Source organism: Penicillium alfredii, assembly GCF_028826965.1.
Source record: "Penicillium alfredii strain IBT 34128 chromosome Unknown utg000005l_segment0_segment0, whole genome shotgun sequence".
In the NCBI taxonomy this organism is placed as follows: Eukaryota; Fungi; Ascomycota; class Eurotiomycetes; order Eurotiales; family Aspergillaceae; genus Penicillium; species Penicillium alfredii.
In genome coordinates this window covers 1,538,282-1,555,071 of record NW_026622702.1, presented here as the reverse complement: position 1 = coordinate 1,555,071, position 16,790 = coordinate 1,538,282, and the positions used below count along the sequence as shown (strand labels likewise).

At 52.3% G+C, this 16,790-nt stretch overlaps 9 protein-coding genes across 9 annotated transcripts; 5 read left to right on the top strand and 4 right to left on the bottom strand.

Annotated features, from left to right (window-relative positions):
- Positions 1–335: 335 nt before the first annotated feature.
- NUU61_004001 (uncharacterized protein) lies at positions 336–1,781 on the bottom strand (the record flags this gene model as incomplete). The annotated part of the gene is made up of 1 exon (XM_056654583.1): positions 336–1,781. The coding sequence occupies one exon, from the start codon at positions 1,779–1,781 to the stop codon at positions 336–338; it is 1,446 nt and encodes a 481-aa protein (XP_056512610.1).
- Positions 1,782–2,569: 788 nt separating this feature from the next.
- Positions 2,570–4,132, top strand: NUU61_004000 (Zn(II)2Cys6 transcription factor; the record flags this gene model as incomplete). The annotated part of the gene is made up of 2 exons (XM_056654582.1): positions 2,570–2,634; positions 2,695–4,132. The coding sequence occupies 2 exons, from the start codon at positions 2,570–2,572 to the stop codon at positions 4,130–4,132; spliced, it is 1,503 nt and encodes a 500-aa protein (XP_056512609.1).
- An 83-nt stretch (positions 4,133–4,215) lies between these two features.
- On the bottom strand, positions 4,216–5,494 carry NUU61_003999 (RTA1 domain-containing protein; the record flags this gene model as incomplete). Its single annotated transcript, XM_056654581.1, has 4 exons — positions 4,216–4,560; positions 4,637–5,028; positions 5,091–5,226; positions 5,288–5,494. 4 exons carry the CDS (start codon positions 5,492–5,494, stop codon positions 4,216–4,218), a joined length of 1,080 nt encoding a protein of 359 aa, XP_056512608.1.
- Positions 5,495–6,063: 569 nt separating this feature from the next.
- Positions 6,064–7,287, top strand: NUU61_003998 (uncharacterized protein; the record flags this gene model as incomplete). The annotated part of the gene is made up of 1 exon (XM_056654580.1): positions 6,064–7,287. One exon carries the CDS (start codon positions 6,064–6,066, stop codon positions 7,285–7,287), a length of 1,224 nt encoding a protein of 407 aa, XP_056512607.1.
- Positions 7,288–8,704: 1,417 nt separating this feature from the next.
- NUU61_003997 (putative C6 transcription factor (NirA)) lies at positions 8,705–11,515 on the top strand (the record flags this gene model as incomplete). Its single annotated transcript, XM_056654579.1, has 4 exons — positions 8,705–8,788; positions 8,848–8,902; positions 8,954–9,917; positions 9,973–11,515. 4 exons carry the CDS (start codon positions 8,705–8,707, stop codon positions 11,513–11,515), a joined length of 2,646 nt encoding a protein of 881 aa, XP_056512606.1.
- Positions 11,516–12,126: 611 nt separating this feature from the next.
- NUU61_003996 (serine/threonine-protein phosphatase) lies at positions 12,127–13,505 on the bottom strand (the record flags this gene model as incomplete). The annotated part of the gene is made up of 2 exons (XM_056654578.1): positions 12,127–13,423; positions 13,489–13,505. 2 exons carry the CDS (start codon positions 13,503–13,505, stop codon positions 12,127–12,129), a joined length of 1,314 nt encoding a protein of 437 aa, XP_056512605.1.
- Positions 13,506–13,745: 240 nt separating this feature from the next.
- On the top strand, positions 13,746–14,438 carry NUU61_003995 (uncharacterized protein; the record flags this gene model as incomplete). Its single annotated transcript, XM_056654577.1, has 1 exon — positions 13,746–14,438. The coding sequence occupies one exon, from the start codon at positions 13,746–13,748 to the stop codon at positions 14,436–14,438; it is 693 nt and encodes a 230-aa protein (XP_056512604.1).
- Positions 14,439–14,792: 354 nt separating this feature from the next.
- On the top strand, positions 14,793–16,152 carry alg3 (dolichyl-P-Man:Man(5)GlcNAc(2)-PP-dolichol alpha-1,3-mannosyltransferase; the record flags this gene model as incomplete). Its single annotated transcript, XM_056654576.1, has 3 exons — positions 14,793–14,910; positions 14,982–15,505; positions 15,571–16,152. The coding sequence occupies 3 exons, from the start codon at positions 14,793–14,795 to the stop codon at positions 16,150–16,152; spliced, it is 1,224 nt and encodes a 407-aa protein (XP_056512603.1).
- A 121-nt stretch (positions 16,153–16,273) lies between these two features.
- NUU61_003993 (putative eukaryotic translation initiation factor eIF1a-like protein) lies at positions 16,274–16,778 on the bottom strand (the record flags this gene model as incomplete). Its single annotated transcript, XM_056654575.1, has 2 exons — positions 16,274–16,376; positions 16,468–16,778. The coding sequence occupies 2 exons, from the start codon at positions 16,776–16,778 to the stop codon at positions 16,274–16,276; spliced, it is 414 nt and encodes a 137-aa protein (XP_056512602.1).
- Between the last annotated feature and the right edge of the window lie 12 nt (positions 16,779–16,790).

The following is a 16,790-nucleotide window of genomic DNA, read 5'->3' as shown; positions in this document are numbered from 1 at the left end:
TGATGCTGCAGGATGATATCACGACTCTTACTATTTGGCCTGTATGCATCTACGCAGTAATACCGATACTTCGGTTAGGGTTGTTTTGAAGTGTTTTCAAGTCCAGTTGATTGGATCTCTGCTGTTAGAGAAGAGTAAGATCGTTGAAGAGGGTATGCAACAAAAGAAAGAAAGAAAAAAAAAAAAAAGAAATCCGTGTCGGCCAGGACACTTGTATCCTAGTCCAGCGCCTCGCTTGTATAGAGCAATGAAAAAAAAAAAAGAAAGAAAGAAAAAGAAAGAGCAAAATAGGGAAAGAAAAGGGAACAAATCCGGTAATATGCATGATTGTTTCTCTACGCCGAGACACCGACCCAGCGGGAGGGAACAGTGTCGTTGTCCTCGTCGTCCTCATAGTCGCCTGACAGACGATGTGGGTTGCTGCGGCGCGGTGGGAGCCAGATGCGAGCACGGGTGGGAATATCCTCGCGAAGCTTGCCGCTACGGCGCATGTTCATCTCCAGGACCACCATGCGGAGGAAGTTACTGTTCTCGCGAGGTTCACGCTGACGCGACATGGGCGGCATCTCCGGGTCGAAGGTGTAAAATTGGTGATCTCGACCCTCGGAGGCAACGACGTGGAAATTATTCCGTCGGTGTCCCCGGCCGTTGGTTCGGCGGTACGTCTGCATCTGGATCGAGACCGCGCAGACACGGGAGGATTCGGGTGTGTCGTGGGGGTGGTCATGGTAAACGTACATTTCGGCCGGAGAGATCGGGGTCGGGTTCAAATAGCGTCGCAGCGCCGGGGAGGGCGGGTCCTGCATCGGCGGAGGCCGACGGTCGTCGGTCAACTCTGGGGTAATGGCAAAAAGCGACCGCGTGAGAAAGTCCTCGGGCTGCACAGACGGCGTGGCAAAATTTGACACCGACTGTGCGGCCGATTTGATGGCTCGTAGGGATGCTGTGAGGTTGGACTTGAAAGTAGACCCAAGGCGCGGGAACGATCGGAATGAGGCGGACCGCTTTGCAGGCATCGATTCAACCGCCACAGGGTCCTGGTGCTTGACGTCGGTGAATTCGCCGTCCTCAATGTCCGTGTCCAGCAGTGGGTGGTCGAACGCACAGTCCTCCGGATGCGAGTACCGTAGTCGTTTCTCTAACGGGCTTTTTTGACTGGCGGGAGTGGACGGTTGGGGAAGACTGGATGACGACTCAAGATCTTGCTCCAGCGATGGCATCGAATCACTGGATACTGAGCGCATGGAGCAGGGAGGCTCTTGCTCCGAATCATTGCCCGTGGTCTGAGTCTCGGTGTCTGGAGGACTGAGGAGGATATCAAGAGGCGAGTTGCCCGCGCCGTCCATGAGGTGGTCTTCCTTGGACCAAATTCCTTCCTGCATCATCCGGCTGAAGTCCTCCGCATGGCTTCGACGAGGAAACTTGCGCGGTCGTCGTGTGTTCCAATTCCGTCGGGGCACAGGGATGGCTGTAGCATCCAGCATTGACGCAACTGACATCGGCATCGGGCGGTCGCTCGAGGAGGTAGACGATGACCGGCGAGAGGATCCTGACGTCTTGGAAGGGTTTCGGGAACGACTGTCTCGGCGCACTGAGGTGCGTGATCCACGTTTGGGGGGGATGACAACCGGAGTCGTGTTCGTGCCACAGGTGTCGGTACCCACGCCGGGGATACGCACTCCAGAACGGTCTGGCCGCATCTCGTGTCCTTTTGTTCCATATGGCTGCATCGCCCGCTGGGGTGGGACCGAGCTAAAGAGAAAGGCTCTTGGGACCATCATTTTGCCGCAGTGTCGTCACACATTCACGTTTTCCAGCCAAACCGAAGCCCGACGAGGCACTCTGGTCGAGCGTTTGAGCGAGATACATTGATGTCCCGGAGAATAGTGGGCAGAGAAACTCTCCCGCCGCAGAATCCAGACGGGAGAGAACCAGCAACCAATCCGATTGGAGGGGCGGTGATGCAAGAACCGATAGGGGCGCTGGTTAAGGGCAACGACCTGATAAGGGGATTGTGGACCGATAATCGAGAGTAGGGGTCGAAAATGGGTCGTAGGGAGAGGAGAATGAAGGGCGAAGTGCTGTAAGTGTGTGGGCGAAGAGGAATGAGGAAAAGAAGAGTAGAAGAAGAAGAAGCAGAAGCGAAAGAAGATAACAGCCCCGTTGATCTCAGCCGGGGCGATAAGGCGTTGGGCATCACGAGACACTGGTAAATTACCAGATTACTAAAAATTACGATGATTACAGGGTCCACCGATTTGGGGCGTATTGGCGTGACCATACCACAATAACATGAGATGTACGCGATATGTCACCTTTTGCTTTGTTCGTCACGGCTTTTTCCTTCTACTAAATCAACTGATTCAGGTGGAATAAATAAACTATGCGACGATCATTATTCTATTGATCTATGATGGCTCACTAGGGACTGCCCATAATGGCAAGGTCTAGGACACCTGATTTTGCGTGTCATCTCAGACCCCACTCAGGATGAAGGATGCTGACCAGGTGGCTTCCAACGATTGCCCGACGCACACTGGCAATCCCCCCTCGCTCTCGTATACTCACCATGCAGAAGTCCAAGGCATTGCGACTAAGTACCCCAAAGGTCCGGTCAGGCTGTAGTACCTGCAAGTAAGTGTCTCCACCACAGATCAGGGGTGGATAGGATCGATGCAGGCTGACCAGGAACAGAACTCGCCGGATCAAGTGCGACGAGCAGAAACCCGAGTGCCTCCGCTGCACTCGCTCAAACCGGCGCTGTGGCGGCTATTCCGAGTCCCTAAGCAAAACCCCTGCAGGAGCTATCACGGCGTATAGTATCCCGTTCAAAGTACCGGGCAGCCAGACTGATCGCCAGTTGCTTCATTTCTACTGTGCCGAGGTCGCACAGAGCATTTCCGGGTTTTCGGATCCCACACTGTGGACGCAGTTGGTCCTTCAGCGATGCCACCATCAACCTGTCATCCGCAGTGCCCTTGTTTCCCTAAGTTCGTTATACCAGGGCCACTTGCGCGCTTCCGCTACCGATCAACAGGTGTCTCCACGGAGTATCGAGGCGATATCCAAATGCCATCGACAGCTTCAGAGATATCTCAACACGCCGCAGGCCTCGCCCGAGGTCGCCCTCATCTGCTGTCTTATTTTCTACGTGTTTGAGTGTCTGATCGGCGACACAACGCAGGCCACATGGCATCTCAATCAAGGCCTAGCCCTCTTGCAACGTGCTCGCAGAGACTATCCAGCTCTCGTCGCCACACCGGATGGGATCATTGGGCACTTGACCGCTGCTTTCTCGCGCCTTGATGTCCAGGCCAGCACCTTTGACAGCGCACGAGTCCCGGTATTGAGACTTGTTTCGCCAATTGAGCCCGTTAGCCTCATATCGGTTATACCAGATATGCTGATGAGCACAACTCATGCTGAAGAATCACTGACTATACTACAAAACTGGACTATGCACCATATCATTGCATATGTCGAGTATAAGGAGACTGCATGGAGCGAACTCCTACCTGACGTCCAGGTTGAGAGGATGAACCTCCACACGCAATTTCATAAGTTCGATGATGCGATAGAAAAGCTGGCGAAACATATCGAGATGTTCAATGACCCACAGCACTCTAGTACCCAGCGACAACATTGCCTGCTTCTGCAGATCCATGGATTGATGTTCCACAGCGTTTTGTTAGAGCATGCCCCCGAGCTCGCAGACGTGGGGATGGAAAGCCGAATTGACCGCGCTCTCTCGTGTACCTTGGCCTTTGTCTCTGTGGCCAGAACAACACCATCCTCGCCGATCAGAGTCTTCACGCTATCGACTCAACTCATTGCTATTTTGTATTATATCTGCATGAAGACCCAGAATCGGCAAACCTTGCAGACAGCACTGTCTCTGCTGCAGGATCCTTCACTCCCTACGGTGGATGGTCTCTGGAACAGCAAGACTGCTACATCTATTATTCACGATGTTCTCCCTGAGCAAGGGGTATACGGTGAAGAGTCAATCATGGAGACGAAACTAGAGGATATTGGTTCCGGCATCGTGGATGCGGGCGGATTGGATGAAGCATCGCGAATATTACAGATGATGCGAAAGAATAACTCGGAAAGCGTCGTCTCTCTATCATAAATCTAATAAACACTATCATAAATCAAATAAATCAAAGATCATTATTTTGACCCGATTCATCATTTCTCATCGATCTCAGTCACTCAAACAGACTGCAATCTCGGCATATTGCCATCCTCCAGATCGAGGCCTTCAGAATCGGACCCATCTTTGTCACTCGACCATGCCAAAGCCTTCTTCTGTGCCTTTTCTTCCTTCTTCTGCTGCTTCTTCTGTTCCTTCTGGAACTTCTTTTCCTTGCGACTGAGCTTCGGGAATGCAGAATCCGGCCCTTGCAAAATCCGGCCGGGGTGGAAGACATTCAAAATGGCCAGAGTCAAAAACATCGGCGTGGCATCCAAGACATACTCATAAGCTTCATGACTAAGGACAGGGTTGGACGCATTGAAGCCTTGAGAATACTGGCCAAGGCGGAAAAAGATACGGATCTATATAACAGATATAAATTAGCATTGCAATTCTCCGACAGGGTAACAGGGTAACAGGGTAACAAGATGGACTTACCGAGATCATAGTCAAGGCAAAATAGGTCGAGTAAAAGAGCCAGCGCCAGGGATATGCGCCACGGTAGAACTTGGCTGGATCGACCTCTTGGGATTTTTCGATTCCAATCATGTCCACGTGGAGCTTGATCGCGAGTCCCCAGAAACACAGCAGAAAGAACTCCTGCAGGCCGATGCCGCCCATGTATACATGCAGACCCGTCATCATGAGACTATGGCCTATGTCCTTGTTGGACATGAGAAAAGCGCCCGCACATTGCACGAGGAAGGCCACAATGTCTAGAGTGACGAAGAAGATTCCGTAGCGAGGAGCTGAGATACCTGCCAGACCTTTCTGGGGCAGGAAGAAGTAGATCATTCGGCCCAGGGTCATGTAGATGAAGGCGTTGATCCCTAGGTTCAGTGATGTCAGAAAATCGATAGTTGTAGGCATCAAATGGATGGGGGAGACCTACATATAGGTGCCAGAAGGAAAAATATCATGTAGAGCGTGTCCCACGTATCACTGTTTTGGTGGCGGGTCTGAAGGGTGCGGAAGATGAATGCTAGTAGCTCCCACGCGGCGCCCATGATAATCACCCATGCGTATGCCTGCAAATGAAATTAGTTCTCTATTCGATTTAAATTATATGACAGCCATGTGGAAAATTACCTTCTTGTAAACAATCGCTTGAGCGAGGTGGAGTACGGCCGTGATGCCGTACAGGACACAAAAGAGGATCGCCGCGCCAAAAGATGGCACGTAATAAAGAATTGCATCGCAGGATTCTGGCGGCAAGTATCCATTCTTGGCAGGGGACACATGGAGACAAGAGGGGGAAGCTGTGGGAGAAGTAGTCGTAGTTGTAGTTGGAGGCATAGTGAAAAGTGGAAAGGGGAATGGAAGAACTTGGGTTGAGATAGAATTGATACCATGCCGTCTTATGTACAGGTGAGTATGGTTTAATTTATAACCGGCTTCTCAGTGATGATGCTGGCGAGGCTGTGAATTTCTCTTTTCGCTATTTTTATACAACTTGAACTTGGCAGAGGATCCTGCCCTGTTCATCCCTTTATCTCATTAAACTACCATAGACCCATTAACCTACTTTAGGAAAAATCCACAGGAAAAACAGAGACTTGGCGCGTTGCCTAAATTCCCAGAGATATACGAAGCTGGGGATTGAGCTAACAGCTGCACCTCGAGGCAGAGAGATGTTGGGGGCCAATGGTTGATTGGTTGATTGGCAATTAGCGCCGTTCGTATATTTTGAAGCCCCAAGCCAAGAGGAACTAAGCATAAACTAGGCTCATCTGGGAAGTATCTATGAATGGATATCTACCTAGCACGGTGGGGAGCTATGAATAAACACGGCAATATAAAATCCCAAGTAAAGGACATGGTCCAACATGTGTCTAAGTACCTTTTCTTTCTTGTCTCAACTCAACATGAAACCTTTCCAATTCCTTAGTGCTATCAGTTGGCTTGCTCTTGTCGGGGCCCAGACTTTCCCTTTGAGGATACGCAACCCCGGCACCACATCCTCCATCACGGCAACCCAGTTCGGCACCGTCTTCGATGTTCCCATCACGATTGGCAATCAGACCTTCCAGGCGCTGGTTGATACCGGGAGCAGCGACACCTATGTGATGCGAAACAGCTACAAATGTATCCATCCGAAGACCTCTTTAGAAATCCCCCAGAAGCACTGTCTCTACTCCAACCACACCTACCATGTCTCCAAAACCTACCGCCAGGTGCCGAACGAGAACTTTGGTATCAAATACGGGGCAGGGATTGCCAGTGGGGTGATGGCCCATGAAGATGTCACGCTGAATGGCATCACGGTCAAGGGCCAGAAAGTCGGCATTGCAGACCGTTCGAACCCGATGGGCGATGAGCTCAACAGTGGGCTCCTGGGTTTGGCGTACCCATCGATCACGTCGGCCCATCCGGGCAACCACTCGGATAATACCACATACTGGTATTACCGCCGGCCTTATGACCCGCTGCTCTTCAGCATGCACAAGCAGGGCCTGATTGATCCCTATTTCAGTATTGCCCTGGCCCGCACGTCTCCCAACGCCTCCACTGGCTTCGGGGGCTACTTGACCCTGGGTGGTCTCCCGCCCGTCAAGCACAGTCCCGAATGGTCCGTGGTCCCAGTCGAGATCACCGAGGGAATCCCATTGAACTACACGTCGGGCCAGCGAGTTCGCTCGTACTGGACAATGACGGTCAGTAGGGTAGTCTACGGCGCGTCGGCAAACAAGCGGACCACCAACACGACCTCCTTCCAAGCGTTTGTCGACGTGGGAAACTCCGTTTCCGTTCTGCCCGCGGGCCTTGCAAATCCCATCAATGCCGCCTTTTCGCCGCCAGCGGTCTTTGATCCGAAGTCGAAGATGTACATCGTCGACTGCAACGCGAAAGCTCCAGAGTTCGGGTTGACGATTGGAGACCAGACGTTCTTCCACAGGGGCGCTGATATCATTTACAAGGTGGACGAGAAAACCTGCATAACTGCCATTGCCAGTTCAGACACTGCTGGGATTCCGGGGTTGCCAATCAACATCATTGGGGCGGCGTTCTTAAAAAATGCCGTCTCTGTCTTTGACTTTGGGAAGAATGAGATGAGATTTGCAAAGCTGCTGGATGTGAAGAAACACTAGTAAGGGAAATGGTGTGTTAGATGTTGGAGTGGCCAGCCTGGAAGTCTGTTTAGAGTCCTAGCTTGGGAGAGTGTATAACAGCTAGTTACGATGCTTGAAATGCCTTCAAATCGGATTTATCGTCATATTGAAGTTTGCTTTCGAAAGAGAGAGTAGGGTACATGAGATCAAATCCAGATCTATACTCTCTGCAAGATGAGGGCTCATACCATGCACAATCCCCATACCGGAAACTAAATAATTTATACTTCCCTGACTAAATACCCAATGAAGTAACTATCGCATCAGATCACACAAGGCCAGTTAAAATTGGTTCTAACACAGTGCCTGCAGATACTGTAGAAAAGAACAGGTTGATCTTCTCCACCAGAACCAGACAGGACAGTAACTATGCATTGTAAGATACATGTACATTGGAGAGACTTGAAATACCATCACTCTTAAGAATGTGATATGAGTAATAAGATGAAAGGGATTGTGCGTCTCCAACTTGACCGTCATTCTGAAAATGGGACTGTCTGCAGAAATCTCCAAGTAATAAAGGGCCCGCCGGAGTTCCACAGCAACGTGGCCCGGTGGACCGCGTTAAGCGATCGTGGCGGTGAAAAAGATGATTGTTTTCCTTCTATTGATAGCCTGGAATTATAAAATAATTTAAGTATTTACTTACAGTAAATACTTGAGTAAATGCCCACGTAATGCTGTTACCAGCCTGGGCAGATTGGGCATTATTGCACGAGTATGATGTCCAGGATTCGATAGATAAGGACCCTGTCAAATACTGTATACCTGACAGATAATAGATTGATCATGGGAATGATAAATAACGGGGCCACACATCCAGGACCTTCATAATAAGTTGGATTTTACAAAATAGTAACTAAAGAACGATTCACTCCCCCAAGTAGAATGTAAACTCAACACCTGCAAAATGAGGCCAAGACGAATTAGTCAGCTGCTTATCGCGATAACCAACTTCCTCCTCCCACGTCCAATGAGTGTCCGGGCATCGCAAATCCCTAGTCCCGATCAACCTAGGCCCAGCACACCTGGAGCTCTCTTCGCCTCCACTGCGGGTCATTGAGAATCCCTGAGGTGGTTCTTACAGCCTCACATCGCGGTTGCCAACCCGTCTGTGTACATCCAAAAGTAGCCGGTATATCGATGGTCCTTCGTAAGCCACCCCGCGATGTGATAGGGAATGGACTAACATGGTCCAGTACTCCAAACCGGCGATAGCCTATCGCACTCTCTCGGTGTGCGAACAACTGATTGAGCAAATCTTTTCCCTGGAACAATGGATCGACTGCATCTAAACGCCATTGCATCGTGGACCAGTGACCAGGGGACACGAGACTGAGCATAAAAAGAAGATCCCGCGGAGAAACTTCCTTCGAATGACAAACCCCCTAAAGCCATGAGTACCGAAAGTGGTGGTTCGTCGTCCAAGAGACGATGCGTTAGCACCGCATGCATTGCATGCCGCCGCAGGAAGTCTAAGGTAATGCTGCAATCCAAAAGCCCTAATCCATGCGGCCTTCGCTGACGACTCCGGTCCAGTGCGATGGAAACCTACCCAGTTGTGCGGCTTGCTCTTCGGTTTACCATACTCCCTGTCCGTGGCTTCCCTGTTTAATTGTCGTGGAACCACTGCTGACCTGGCCAGGCGTATATGACCCAAACTCCGACCACCGCCGTAAAGGTGTGTATAAGAAAGATACCGATACGCTGCGAACGCGTAACACAACCTTGCAGGCCTTGATCCAGGCCATCTTGAACTATGAGGAAGACGATGCGTTTGAGCTAGTGCGCCAAATTCGTTCATGTGATGATCTCGAAGAGGTGGCGGAATCGGTTGTTGCTCGGGAAAGAGGGCAAGCCTCTGCTGCCGAGAGGAAACATGAAACAATCGGCGATGAGAGAACAGGACAGCCCGACCAGTTCGAGTCGGAACTGGCGGGCAAGATGAGCGAGTTACTGCTGGATGGTTCTCGCAAATTTATCGGTGGCACATCAAACCTCATTTTTCTCCCACCGGGCTCGGAACTGCATGAATCGGCTTCACTCACGGAGCCTCCTGCCCTTGATCGTGAACCCGATGCCCAGCCTGTGAGGCGATGGACCCGAGTCACGGATGATGACTCGTTGGTCAGCCATCTCTTGACCATGTACTTCACGTGGCACTACCCGTTCTTCACCATTCTTGCCAAAGACCTCTTTCATCAAGACTACATCCGCGGCATCTCCAGTCCATACTGCTCTGCCCTGCTGGTCAATGCCATGTTGGCTCTTGGCTGTCATTTTAGCACGTGGCAAGGTGCCTTCGATGATCCCAAGAATCTCGCAACAGCAGGCAATCATTTCTTCAAAGAGGCGAAGAGACTGGTCTTGGAACACGACGAACACGAGAATGCAAAGCTTTGTACGGTTCAGGCATTTGCTCTAATGTCTGTGCGAGAAGCTGGTTGTGGCCGAGAGGGCAAAGGCTGGGTCTATAGTGGTCTGAGTTTCCGCATGGCCTTTGATCTTGGGCTGAATCTTGACGCCACGAATCTCGGAACACATAGTCTCAGTGATGAAGAAATGGATGCGCGGCGGATCACCTTTTGGGGCTGCTACCTCATTGACAAGTCTGCATTCCCATCGTGTCCCCCTTTTGCTCTATGGCTTGCTGACTTGACGCAGGTGTTGGTCGAACTACCTTGGCCGTCAACCTCAACTATCCTCCGTGAACGCCAGCGTGCCCAAATTCGATGTCTTGCCCCGGGAGGAAACGGAGCTGTGGTCGCCCTATACGGATTCCGGTGTGGGCCATGATTACACTCAGCCCTCTCGGACTCGCGCAGTCGCTCGTCAAATATTAAAGCTCTGCGAAATCAGCAGCGATCTTCTGGTGTTTTTCTATCATCCAGCAGAACTGGAAAAGGCGCAGGCAAAACAGTCGGAGCTGAAGAAATTGAGCGACGTCCATACCCGGCTCGAAGCATGGAAAAAGGAATTGCCCAAGGAGTTTGAACCCAAGGAAGGAAAGCTTCCCCAGGTACTTGTCATGCACATGCTTTACCAACTGCTCCTCATCCACCTCTACCGCCCTTTTTTGAAGTATAACAAGACCAGCACTCCGCTTCCCTTGCATGTCTCGCCGCGCAAAATATGCACGCAGGCCGCTGCAGCCATCTCCAAACTCTTGCGGATATACAAGCGTACCTATGGGCTCAAACAAATCTGCAATATCGTTGTCTATATTGCCCATACCGCCTGCACTATCCACCTCCTCAATCTCCCAGACAAGACTGCCCAGAGAGATATTATCCACGGCCTCAAAAGCCTCGAAGAAATGGCCGAGAGCTGGCTGTGTGCCCGGCGAACCCTACGCATCCTGGACATTTCCGCCAACAAATGGCAGGTCGAACTCCCTGCTGAAGCAAATTCTGTATTCGAGCACACCCATACCAAATGGGGTTCCTGGGGCTCTTGGGACCAAGCCACATCCCCCTCCACCTCGGATGACTCTTCAATAACGAACACCAGCCTGAACCCCTCGACCACAAGCCCCAGTCGCTTTTCCCCCTCTGCAAGCCATCTTCCACAGGCTGCGCCCATCGAACCTCTGCCATCAAATCAGGTCGCAATGGCCGGGGCACCCGTGAACCCCCTCTACCCCAGCGCCTCCACCATCCCAACATCCTTCCCCTCCATGCGAGCCGCCCATCGTACCCTAGGCTCCCAGCTTCAGCGACCCGATTTCCCCCCACCAGAACCGACATATCTCCGTCCCATCTCGCACGTCGGGTACCAATTCCCAGCCCTCGTACCTTCGGGTCCGTCTTCGTCGCCGCAGCCAAATACAACTTGGTACGATGCGACTGGGACCCCAATGCGCGCCCCAGCAACAACCCCAACCTCGACTGCATCACCGATTTCGGGATTCGATGGCACGGAGGTCTTGGTCCAAGAGAGCCAGGATTGGTGGTCGCGCAATGCTGCCGTGTTGGGTATCGGGATAGAGGATTGGAGCGGTACATGGCAGCCCGGTTTGCCGAACCAGCCTCCTCCTCCCTCTCATCTCCCATACGATGCCAGCAGTCCAATGTCTACTGGCCCGCACCATAGGCCAACTCCCGGTCCTGGACATCAGCCACAGGTTCCGGTTGTGATACCCGAAGTTGTGTCTACGCCAGATCCCGGCGCCACGCCAGGGTCAGGGTATGGAGACCAGTGGGAGTGATTTGAGGACTATATACACAAACACTTTTTTGGCTTATTTCGAGATATATTTTTACCTCGGACTTTTCAAGATCATGGTCGGGCTGATCGTCGGCCTTTTTATTACTTATCTCGGTTTGTTATTGTTTTGCGTCTCCATGATACCAGAAATTCGGGGGTTTTGTGATCTGATTGATCAGGAGTTGGTTTTATCTCGCTGCGTGTCTCAAACACAGAGGGGCATATGTAGATCCATGCCCCGAAGCTTTGTTTTTATTTGAATCTTTACTAAAGGTGATCAGTGATTGTCGAGTGGTTACAATCTTAGCAAGCTAGCGAGGTCTATGAGATTGAAATACAGAGAATCAAATCAAAGATGCAAATATCAAACAGTCGTCATAGATGATCATTAGTTTTGCAGCAGATACAAAGCATCAAGGACACCGACATGCGCTTCCAAGGATGGCATGAAAAAAGCCAAGGACGGTAGAAAAAGCGGCCGAGAAAGAGAGAAAGAGGGAGGGAATCGATGAGAAGATAGAAGGGTACTATGGTTGGGATGGTATCACTGAAAGAGAAGAGAAGTTAGCTATCAATCAAGAAAGAAAGACCAAGGAAAAAATGGATCAAGTGTTAACTCACCAGGAAATAATCAGCCACGGGCTTCTTCGCAGGCATCCCTCTGGTATCCTGCGCGGCAGCCTCAAAGACGCGGTATCTCCTCCCGGGGCTGACGACGCGATTGGCGGCGTCGCCACCAAGGATGCCGTTACTTCGGCCGTAGTCGCCATTGCTGCGGGAGACGGTGCCGCCACTGCTGGTATCCTCGCCCAACTCCAAGATGGCGGCGACATTACCGCAGCGGTAGCAGTAGTTCGGAGCAGACCAGACGGTGACGATACCGCCATCGAACATCTCCTTGTAACCCTCCATTACAAGCTGGTGGGCGCGCGCAACCAGCGACAGGCCGTTGATGTGATTGAACTGTTTGACTATATCGCCGCCGAACAGGAACCCGGCGCCGCGCGGGCTCAGCCCCCAGCCCTCGATCTCGTCCGGGTCCGACCAGAGCAGGTCGCACATGGCGCCTTCGTGCGGCACCTCTTGTTTGCGGTCGATCAGCCGGATTTTGTCGACGGAGTCGATGACGGGAGACAGACCCCCGTGCACGCAGAGCACCGCGCCGGTGCGGCTGGTTGTCGCGCTGCCGTTGCCGTCGGCGCTGGCGCCTGTTCCCGGGGCCCCGGACCGAACCGGCATGCCGGGCTGGCCCGGGGCCGCGGAGATGTCGCGTGGCGGGGAGATGTTGCGGGAGTCTGTGGAAATGTTGGAGGAAGAGCGCAGACGCGGGCGGTAGGTGCTCATGGTGACCTCGCCGTGCGAATTCAGCACTTCGGTTTCGAGCTCGCCGTCATCGATCGGCATGGTGGATTGCGTCGTGTCGTTTGCGCTGGACGCGGTCGGCTCGAGTTCCGAACTGGCCCCCAGCACGATGGCTCCCAGTGCCAGATAATCAAACACTTCGCAGCAATAGCGCCAGACGTTGGCGCTGCCATATTTACGGATGCATTCATCATAAAACCCATATACCGTCGTAATCTGCCGCGACTCGTGATTGCCTCGGATAAGCGTCATGCGATCGGGGTATCGCACTTTTAGACAAAGGAGGAGGAGAAAAGATTCGAGCGAATAGAACCCGCGGTCGACAAAATCTCCCATGAACAGGTAGTTGGTGTCGGGAACGTCGCCGCCCACGCGGAACAGTTCCATCAGATCGTGGAATTGCCCATGGATGTCGCCGCAGATTGTTACCGGTGCGTCTACCGATACGACATTGCCTTCTTCGATGAGGAGTTCGCGCGCCTTGTAGCACAATTCGCGCACCTGGCTTTCGGGGATCAGGCGGCAGGCCCGTAGCTGCTCAATCGCCCTAGAAAATTATCGAGTCAATACATCGATATGGCGACACATCTCCAAAATAAAGAACTGCCGTACCGGTCTAGGTCACTCATGTTGTGTGCTGAAGACGTGGATGAGGGGGGATGAGGAAGGGGATGAGGTGTTCAAAGAGAATTCCGCCAGAGGAATTGGTCAGATAACAAGGCAGTCTCCTTCCCAACCAAGCAGAATCATCTTTGCGAAGCCATAGTCTGGATGAAATGAAAAGAAGGGAACTGGGGGAGCGGAGGACGAGACAGTTGAAGGTGCTGTCTCTCTGCTGGCCCAATCACGCCGGAGGCAGATAAGATTAGATGTCAGAGCCTACGAAACCTGGCTTCCTCCAACTTCGCTTCTCCCCGAGACCGTCACGTCCTGGAGATCAGACGGGGTGTCTCTTCTCGAGTCAATTGACCGCCCTCTTTATCGAAATCCAATTGTTCTGCTCCTACCGAACCCGTCATACCGAGTCTTCCGATGGCCTGAAAAAAATTCGAGTAGCCGGCCACGCCAACATCCCTGCAACTCCCATTTCCATTGCCTTCGCTCCTTGCCTCTCCTTACCCTCCAACATAATGCCGCCCCATCTACACCCGCGGTCGCGGTCGACCACCTCGTTATTCGCCGGCACGTTGCTGGCATCGCTTCTGGTCGTCGGCATGCCGCACGTCTTCCCCTGCCCAGCCCCGCGACGCACCTTCGCCGACTCAGAGATGATGATCACTGCAGACGGGCAACAAGTACCACGTGTTCGTCGGAGACGGCGCAAGGATGTTGACCGGGAGGTGGAAAGCAATCACCCGAACCATCCGACACCATCCGGCGCTGTGGACGAGGAGGTCTCTACATTCCTCCAGATGGAGGAAGAAGCGGAAAAATTGGCACACATTGGCCGCGAATGCCCTGTTCCCAAGCCTAAGGGAATTCTGGGTGAACTACTGGGCTTCCGGAATGCTGGTGGCGCTGAGCAGCGCCAGACCAATGGACCGTCCGAGGGAGATCGATAGTATCTGCCCGTCAATTCTCTTTCTCTCTCTTCCTTCTTTTCACTTGACTATGTTTTTTTTCCCCTCTTGTTTTATGATACCATGGACTTTGCATTGGAAGGGAATGGGTTGAAGCGTGGTAGATGTTTGGATAGACAGACCTGGGGTGCTCAATATGGGCCAGGCACTTGTCGCCATTGTGCAGTGGACTGTATAACAGAGAATCTGTCTCGAGACTTACAAAAACACAAAAATTGAATCCATTGAAAGTATCTCGCGTAGTCTAGTATATTTCCAATCCGCACTGTTGAACCCAAGCGGATACTGCCTTAGGCCACCTTGGATTCCTCCGACAAACCACGCGCGCAACTCGCCATGGCCACGACAGCCCTCTACAACGTGCTCACCAATCCGCGGCATACAAAATGGATTGTACCGCTGCTAATCCTCGGCGACGCAATTCTCTGTGCCCTCGTCATATGGAAGATCTCCTGTGAGTCCGCGTCGTCGCGTTTTGCAGAGACGCCCCAGGCCAGCGCGCTCGCTAATTACGAAAACCTCCAGACACCGAGATTGACTGGACGACATACATGCAACAGGTCTCGCTATACATCTCCGGCGAACGCGACTACCCGCAGATCAAGGGCTCGACCGGTCCGCTCGTCTACCCCGCCGCCCATGTTTATGTCTACACCTTCCTCTACCGCTTCACCGATGAAGGCCGCGACATCCTCCTCGGACAGATCCTTTTCGCGGGGCTCTACCTAGCCACCCTGATTGTCGTCGTGGCGTGCTACCGGAAAGCAGGTGCTCCTCCATACCTCTTCCCGCTTCTTAGTCTGTCCAAGCGGCTTCATAGCATCTTCATGCTGCGCATGTTCAATGATGGTGTCGCGGCGTTCGCTATGTGGGTGGCCATTTACCTATTCATGACACGGAAATGGACGGCGGGTGTTGCAGTGTGGTCTACTGGCGTGGCAGTTAAAATGACCCTCCTATTGCTTGTGCCGGGAATTGCGGTCGTCACGTTGCTGGGTCTGGGGTTGACGCGGAGTGTCACGCTTGGGACAGTGGCTATACTGATTCAGGTTTGTTCTTGTTGACCACTCAGAAGATTTTTTGAGACCAAGGGGGCTAATATATAAAACAACAGGTCCTACTCGCAGCTCCTTTCCTGCAGGCCAATGCTACGGGGTATATTTCTCGGGCGTTCGAATTGTCCCGGCAATTCCTGTTCAAATGGACCGTGAACTGGCGGTTCTTAGGCGAAGAAGTCTTTCTCTCGAAGGAGTTCTCATTGGCTCTGCTGGTGCTGCATGTCTTGTTGTTGGCTGTGTTCTCCACAAAATGGCTAAGACCCTCCACAACGAGCGCGCTTCGCTTCCTTCAGGACATCATCCAGGGACGGCAGCGGTCGATGGCTCTCTCGAGATCATTCATCATGACTGTGCTGTTGAGCTCGCTTGCCATTGGTTTGTTGTGCGCCAGGTCCTTGCATTATCAGTTCTTTGCCTATCTGGCGTGGGCTACCCCATTCCTTCTCTGGCGCGCAGGCCTTCATCCGATTCTTGTATATACCGCTTGGGCACTGCAGGAATGGGCATGGAATGTGTTCCCCAGCACCAACTCGAGCTCCATGGTTGTTGTGCTGTCGCTTGCAGTGCAGGTCTTTGGCGTGTGGCTCAATGGGGTTGGCGACATAGACAGTGGCCGCACCAAGGTTCATACTCAATGAAGAATAATCGAGGCATTGACTCGTGTTCAAGTCATGTTGAATGTGTCACCGGTGTCCTTGGGCGGCATGTCCGTCGCGCTTGAACCATAATAATAGCGCCAACGAGGCTGGATCTCTTTGATCATGCGTCCGACTCATCCGAGGATGGCATCTGCCCCACGCGAGACTCGTCTTCAACGTCTGAATCGGCTGCAGTAACGGGCTGTTTCGGAAATTCCTTTGGCCTGTTCAGATATATTGATTAGTACGAGCCCACCAAACAATAAGCCATTGGAGACATTCAAGGAAACATGAAGCGAAAGGAAAAGAAAATACCAGAAATGCGCCTTTCTCCACGCCTTCTCGTCCCTCACGATGTTGACAATCTCCCCACCAATTTTATTGTCCCGCTCGTCTTGTGCCTGTATATCAACCACGACATACGATCCACGCTTGATCCAAATGGTAGACCGAAACCGGGCAGGCAATTCGACCAAAATCTGCATTTTGCTGGGCAATTCCACCAGGTAGATGTTGTTGCCGGTGGCCTTGATGGCGCGGGCGATCCGCTGGCTCTCCGAGAGATCGTCTGGCGGGGTCAGGGTTTCTTCCGCTGTGGCGAGCACTTTTCGACGCGGTGGACCCATTGTCAAGTAATT